Raw genomic sequence first — 7,437 nt, 5'->3', positions numbered from 1 at the left:
CGCGAGAGGCTCCGGAGAGCCGGAAGCCCCGCCCTGCCCCAGGCCCCGCCCCTGCCCTAACCCGCTGGTTAGGTGTCGTGCGCAACCCTCCGGAAGATTCCGCCCTTTTCACCAATTAAGGATACAATTTTTTTTTAAGAGTTGCTGACGCCATTGCGTAGGACTGGGCCCTAAAACCGTGATCTAGGAGCTCTCTCCCAGTCGTTACTTCCGCTCTTCAAGATAGCTGCAGGGGTCTTCCCCATTTTTCTCAGTAGGCGGCGGCGGCGGTTTGAGATGTTCGGCCTCAAGAGAAACGCAGTGATCGGACTCAACCTCTACTGTGGGGGGGCCGGATTGGGACCGGATAGCGGCAGCGGCGCCTCCGCTCCGGGAAGGCGACTTTTGGCTGCAGGAAAGGAGGCCACGGCCGGGCGAGAGGTAGGGGGAGGGGAAGCCGGCGAGGTGATTGGCGGAAGCGCCGGCCCGAGCCCCCCAGCCACTCTCGCGCCCGACGCCCGGAGGGTCGCGCGGCCCTCGCCCATTGGCGCCGAGGGCCCCGACGTCACCGCGACCCCCGCCAGGCTGCTGTTCTTCGCGCCCACCCGCCGCGCCTCGCCGCCCGAAGAGATGGAATCCTCGGTCTCCGACGCCATCATGTCGCCCGAAGAGGAGCTGGACGGGTGCGAGCCGGAGCCTCTAGGGAAGCGGCCGTCCGTCCTGCCTTTGCTGGAATTGGTCGGCGAGGCCAGTAACAGCCCGGGCAAGGACGGCTCACTCCCCTCGACGCCGCCCCCAGCAGAGGAGGAGGAGGACGAGTTGTACCGGCAGTCCCTGGAGATTATCTCTCGATACCTCCGGGAGCAGGCAACCGGCACCAAGGACGCGAAGCCACTGGGCGGGTCTGGGGCCGCCAGCCGGAAAGCGTTAGAGACCCTGCGACGGGTCGGGGACGGTGTGCAACGGAACCACGAGACGGCCTTCCAAGGTAAGGGGGTTATTCGCGAAGGCCGCGCTCTTTTTTCAGGTCTCTGGACTCACCCACCTTTGGTGGGTGGAAACCGAAATGAGTCAGTGTTGAAACGAGTCAGAGTTGAAACGACTCTCATCCTATTTCTGAAACCAGGATATTCTGGCCGTGAGTCATTGTTTCCACCCACTTGATTCTTTTGGAAATGGCAGCTCTGCTCAAAGCCCGGAAAGGGTGGGATGTCAATTTTCAAGTGGGATCAGCCTGAGTTCTATAGAGCCCGAATAGCGATTTCCCCCGCCGTGGGTGGGCAGGCGAATCGTGTCCTGGTTTAGACAAAGAGGCCGTGAGAACCTGCATGCTTTTCTTCCTCTCAGGCATGCTTCGGAAACTGGACATCAAAAACGAAGACGATGTCAAATCTTTGTCTCGAGTGATGGTCCATGTTTTCAGTGACGGAGTAACAAACTGGGGCAGGATTGTGACTCTCATTTCTTTTGGTGCCTTTGTGGCCAAACACTTGAAGAGTATAAACCAAGAAAGCTGCATCGAACCATTAGCAGAAAGCATCACAGATGTTCTCGTAAGGACAAAACGAGACTGGCTAGTCAAACAAAGAGGCTGGGTAAGTTTGTTTTAAGGTTGAGGAGGGGACTTGGAGTGGAAATGAAACGGAGGATTTTATAGAGAAAGAGGGGATAGCTAAAGGTTTTTAAGATGCACAACTCGGTTTTCAAGGCTCTAACTTTGGACCTCTGGTTGCTTGATGTTGATTTAAGTAGTTGGTCCTTAGAGATGGTATGACTGTCTTGAATTGTTGTATCAAAAATCCTGGGTTTGGGGCTTCCCTGGTGGCGCAGTGGTTGAGAGTCCACCTGGCGATGCAGGGGATGCGGGTTCGTGCCCCGGTCCGGGAAGATCCACATGCCACGGAGTGGCTGGGACCGTGAGCCATGGCCGCTGAGCCTGCGCGTCCAGAGCCTGTGCTGCGCAACGGGAGAAACCACAACAGTGAGAGGCCCGTGTACTGCAAAAAAAAAAAAAAAAAAATCTTGGTTTTCTGTAGGCTGTTTTACTGGTTAAGAAATAAGAATCACCTGGGCGTGATAGCAAATACATTTTTGAGCGTGCCCCACCTCCCTTTTAATTGCATAATGTGTCTCCTTTGCAGTCTGGGGGTAAATAATAATTGGTTCGTCATTGCGTTTGGGGGGGAAACCTTAGATATTTTAATTTATCTTTTCTTTGTAAATAGTGTTTTTAAGCCAGTAGAAGCCCATACTTGAAACTGTGCTTTTTGTTTGTTTTCTAGGATGGGTTTGTGGACTTCTTCCATGTAGAGGACCTAGAAGGCGGCATCAGAAATGTGCTGCTGGCTTTTGCAGGTGTTGCCGGAGTAGGAGCTGGTTTGGCGTATCTAATAAGATAGCCTTTTAAGTGCAATAATTGACTCTTAACCAACTCCAGCCACCAAAACCACATATGCTTGCTGTGAAATCAGATGTATTTATGAAGTTGGACTTCAAGCTGTGCAGGCCATAACCTCCAGGAGTTCTACTCTAGCAACGGAGAAAAGCAAGCGGCAGGAGGCTTATGGCTAACAGGAATAAATACATGGGAAAAGTAGTCCCTCTTGAAGAGTCACTGTCTGAAAGAAGTGAAAGAAGCAGAATTCAGTTTCAGCAATAGGCAAACTTTGGGAGGCCACGGAGGAGGACTTTTAGATTTAGTGAAGACGGTAGGGTGGAGAGACTTTAATTACCTTGCCTAGAACAGGAAAGTGGCCAGTAGCCAGGCTAGTCATAGAGTTCATTAAATATGCCCACTGAATCCATTAACTTCTATAGTGTTAAAATAGAAGCACTAACAATGCCAGCGTCATGTGTAAAATGGATTTTAAGCTACAAGTAATAGAACCTATGACTAGAAGCCTCAACACTGTACAACAGAGTGTGAAGGGAAGCTTTATCCTCTATAATTAGCTTTCCTAGATGTGCTTCTTGAATAGAAAGTCCAATGCTCAGGATGTTTATACCTGTTCTACTTTGGCTTGGTTTGAGTGATTCCTAGTTTATTAGCCTAGTGTCATGGCCAAGAATACTTGACTTAAGGCTCAATTACAAATCTGGAATATTCTGTTTTTAAGACAAAAACTTGTAATCGTCTGTAAAAATTGTATATATTTTTACAGAACATCTGTTGGAAATGTAAAGGGAGAAAAGTCTGAAATTACATTAGTTTTTTCATACCCTTTTGAGATTTACAACTTCTGTAGTTAGGAACCTGTTTCTTATAGCTTTTTCTATTCTAAATTTTGTGCTAGTCAGTTCTAGATTGTATACAGAACCAGCTGATGTAATTGTATGCAACCTGGTTGTAGTACAACAATTCTGATTCATAACTATGCAGGCTTTAATTTTCCTATCTGATTTTGGTAAGTATTTTTTAAATACCTGTTTGGGGGTTTTTTGTTTTTTGTTTTTAACCTGGGGCTGAGAAATTGAGGAATGGAAATTAATCCTTTCACTTTGTTACATGTGGGTTTTCAATAATTGAGTCAAGGTTTTAAGGATTTATTGGGGGGGCGGGGCACACAGGCTGATGACTTAGAAATAATGGGCTCTGATTGGGCAACTACTCATTTGAGTTCCTTCCATTTGTCTTAATTTAACTGGTGAAATTTTAACTGAGTTCATGAGCTCATCTTCAAAGCTTTTGCTGAAAGATTTTCAGCTGTTCCAAATGGGACTTATTAGGAGTATGTATAAAAAGCACATTGGGTGGATGAGAGACATTTGATCCCTTGTTAATAAATTGTACAATGATGGCTTGGAAAAGCAGGCTATAGTCTAACCATGGTGCTATTACTAGGCTTGCTTGTTAAACACAGGTCTAAGCCTAGTGAGTTAATAAAACGAATACTTATTTCATTTCTATTAATGATTCTCAAACTTTGTTTCAAATTTTTGCATTGGCATCTCTATGGACTTCAGACTTGATGTTTTATCAGACTTACTGTTTATTTCGTATCCTTCCTTGAAATATTTGCTGCTTGTTCGGCTCCCTCTACAGATATTTATAGTTCCTACAAATTTACCTTGCCATCCCTGAACTCTTACTAGCCCTTTTAGTTTTTGGCACTAGGAAACTAAGTGACCGCCCAAGGAGTCCACAGACCTTCATCCTTCTTGAATTTTATCCTTAGGAGGTGGCAGTACAATGGGTGCTGACAGTAACAGTGATGAGGTGAGAAGAGTCCCTTTTCCTTGGACTAGTATCTTATTGGTTGTTGCTTAATCCTGTCTTTGGGGAGAAATTTTCAAAATCCCCTTAGGGATTTTCAGAGGAGGGGATGATATCTTAGGTGACTTTCTCTAGGTTCTTTTGCATTTGAATATGCTCACTTAAAATTACAGAAATTGATGGGCTCTGTTAAAGCTCAGAGTTATATAAAAGCTACTAGTAAACTGGAGAAAACTTTTATAGTGGAACCAGGGTCATTTTGAAACCTTCAGCTTCTGAATGTGACCTTTAGTATGTGGACTCCAGACAAAAATAGGCATGAATAAAATGACTAAGAATGTAATTAGGGAACAATTGCCCTGCCCGCCCATCTCCAAGCCTTAAGGTCATCTAGCTAGAGCTATTTTTATCTGTGTATTTATCATTCTTGATCATAAACCACTTATTTATATCATGTCTATCTCTAAGGACCTAAAAGCACTTTATATAGTTAATTAATCTTAAGATCTAGTTAAGGTGACTAAAAAGGCCTGTCTCCCCATAGCCAGTTGTGGAAATAAGCACAGAGCTGTAGATTGATGGAGTTTAGGGACCCCACTTCCCAATTTACTAGGTGTGACTGCTGAAATGTAGATGAGAATTTTCAGTTGCTATTTTGGGTCAGAGGCTGTGAGGGCTTAGGGAGCCCAAGTGCTTCGGGGCAGGGTGGGTGATTCTGTAGGGAGAAGAGGCACATGTTTTAAGTGCTGACTAGCTGCATAGTTCAGGCAAATCTTCCAAAATGGAAAGGGAGGGGCTGCCTGGAAAGATGGCTCTTTCAGCAACTTCTGTCTGTCTGATGCTTCTCTCAGGGAAAACCCTGCAGTCCTCTAGTGTCGTCTATGTACATTCTGTTGGGGGTGAACACCTTGGTTCTGGTTAAAACAGCTAATGCTGTTGACATCTGTGCCAGGAAGGGTTAGGACCAACTACAAACTACTGTGGGCTGTAAAATGTAGTGTGTTCCCCTAACTTCCTGTTTTTCCTGAGACGAAAATAATAAATCTTTTATTCAAATGCAAGGTGTGGTACGGGTGTTTTCTAATCAATGCCTGTTTTCCTTCCCCCTCTTAGGCAAGCATCTGAGGGAAGTCAGCTGAACAAACAGGTATAGGTGAATTAACCAGCAAAAGCCCCATAAAACTGATTTGCCTTAGAGCAAAGGTCAGTTCCATTCAGAATAACCCCTTCTTTCATTCAAATTAGAGCTATTGGGCTTTTTTAAAAATATTTTTTTGGCCACGCCGCACGGCATGTGGGAACTTAGTTCCCTGACCAGGAATCAAACCCGCACCCCCTGCATTGGAAGCGCAGTCTTCACTGGACCAGCAGGGAAGTCCCGGGCTTTTAATTACATGTATTACTGTTGTACTTTGGAGTAGTTCAAAAGTACAGCAGTATATTTTAATACAAAAATCATAATCCCCATCCCCATTTCTTTTAGTCACCAAATGTTGGTATAACTTGGGGGTAAGAGGGTTCACTACAGCAGTATTAACACCCAAAGTTAAGTTTCCATAAGGTTGTTGGTACTAATCTTTAAGTGCCTTTCCCCTTTCCTCCCAAAAAGGAGGTGAGAATAAGCAAGTCAATTTCAGAAGCCCTATCCTGTCTTTATTTTCAGCTACCTTGAAAGGGAGTGGAATCACCATGGAAATGTGCAAATATGAGGTTTGCATATTGGTTTTAAGCCCTGAGCACCAAATGCTGATCATGCAAACAGGATTCTGTGCTTTTCCCCCTTCAGGTTTTGTGCATTTCTGTTTGGCAGCCCCTCTTTTTCTGGAGCCTAACTACCAGAAGATGGCAGTTTTTTCTCATTACAAAGAAAGCTGTTTTGTACAAATGAACTCCCGAACAGGTGTGCAGGGAGAGTAGCACAGGACATGAGCGCCCAAATCGTGGTCAGAGTCAAGTTCTGCTGTGCAAATACTATTGCTCCCCTTGCTCTGTTGTGATGTGAAGCTATTTCTGAGGCAATATTCCTTAGTTTAATACCTTAAAAACTTGGGTCAAATGGTAACCAGTAACATGAGTCACTGAGGGAGTCAAAATAATCAACACTTCCCCTCATTTGACACAACCAGACTTTTTCTTTCAGTTCCTGTTTTGCTACTTTAGTGCTAGCTCTTGCTTCAGACTGTTTCAGAACATTTTTCTTAAAGCAGTTGTGACAGCTGGAGGGTTTTACAAAAGTTAAAGTGAAATAATTTGTACAACTGGTGTGTAGCACGCTCCAGCCAGATGCCCAGAGCACAGGCCATTAATTCCTGGAGTTCAAGATGATCAGCTAAGTCTGTCTTAATTTATCCTAGTTCTTTTTGGCCCCACTTTTTCAATGATTACAGAGCTTTGTCTTCTGGAACCCTCCCACACTCTTTAAAGGCTTCTCAGTTTCAAGATTTGAAAGCTTAACTCTGTCCCTCTTTAGTTTCAAAGTTGTTACAGTGTTATCTTAGTTATGTGAAGCATGTGGAAAGTTGGGAGTTGGGAATCTGCCTGCAGGCAGATGTAACAGACCTCTCAGGGAATTCTGTGTTCTTTACTAATGATTCTTGTGAGGTTAAAAAAAAAAAATAGGGCAGGCTTTTGTTCCCACGCTATACCTGGTCTTTCTTTTGCAGTTCCTTTCTTTACCTGCATAGAATAATAGTTCTTGACTGTTGGGAAATGGGTTTGGGCCAAGAATACTACTCTCGATTTTACCCCTTCCAAGTATCCATTTCCATGGCTTGTCTCTGCCATTGGGTTTCTGTATTCTTACCCACTTTGCCTTCTCTTCTCTTCTCTTCCCCTGTTCAGGGGTTACTTTATTAAGAATGTTTCAATACTTCAATGAACTGGGACATTTAATGAGCTCAAGGCAGCCAAATGTTGGTTGAGTTTCTTCATTTGTCCATTACCCGGCAGATGACTGCTTACTATGCACCATGCACTTTTGGATGCTGGAGTTATGAAAAGACTAATTCTTACCCTCAATGCAATCAAAAAAGACTAGGGTGGAGTGGGAGGTTGGGGTTAGCAGATGTAAGCTTTTATGTATAGAATGGAAAAAAACAACCACCAGGGAACACTCAAACATGACAACTAAATGCAGGGTGATCTTTGATTGGATTCTGGATGAAAAAAGCTATAAAGGACTTGGGAACAATTGGGAAAATTTTAATATGGGCAATATGTTAGTACTCTATCAATGTTAAATTTCT

General features: G+C 44.5%; 1 protein-coding gene across 2 annotated transcripts; it reads left to right on the top strand.

Moving 5' to 3' along the window:
- Positions 1-210: 210 nt before the first annotated feature.
- MCL1 (MCL1 apoptosis regulator, BCL2 family member) lies at positions 211-2,575 on the top strand. 2 transcript variants are annotated; one of them, XM_065884324.1, is made up of 4 exons: positions 277-387; positions 847-967; positions 1,327-1,574; positions 2,262-2,378. In XM_065884324.1, the coding sequence occupies exons 1-4, from the start codon at positions 277-279 to the stop codon at positions 2,376-2,378; spliced, it is 597 nt and encodes a 198-aa protein (XP_065740396.1). The 2 variants fall into 2 exon arrangements, with proteins under 2 accessions (XP_065740395.1, XP_065740396.1); XM_065884323.1 differs by having other exon boundaries at positions 211-967; positions 2,262-2,575.
- The last annotated feature ends 4,862 nt before the right edge of the window (positions 2,576-7,437 follow it).

The sequence above is a fragment of the Phocoena phocoena genome, chromosome 1, assembly GCF_963924675.1.
Source record: "Phocoena phocoena chromosome 1, mPhoPho1.1, whole genome shotgun sequence".
Classification (NCBI taxonomy): Eukaryota; Metazoa; Chordata; class Mammalia; order Artiodactyla; family Phocoenidae; genus Phocoena; species Phocoena phocoena.
The sequence above is the reverse complement of the archived record's forward strand: the minus strand, read 5'-3'. Positions and strand labels throughout refer to the sequence as shown.

Bases quoted from the DNA above. Each gene is read 5' to 3' on its own strand.
- MCL1 (XM_065884323.1), top strand. From the start codon at position 277: ATGTTCGGCCTCAAGAGAAACGCAGTGATCGGACTCAACCTCTACTGT. The intron at 968-1,326 runs GTAAGGGGGTTA...TCTTCCTCTCAG, and splicing joins CCACGAGACGGCCTTCCAAG to GCATGCTTCGGAAACTGGAC. The intron at 1,575-2,261 runs GTAAGTTTGTTT...TTTGTTTTCTAG, and splicing joins TAGTCAAACAAAGAGGCTGG to GATGGGTTTGTGGACTTCTT.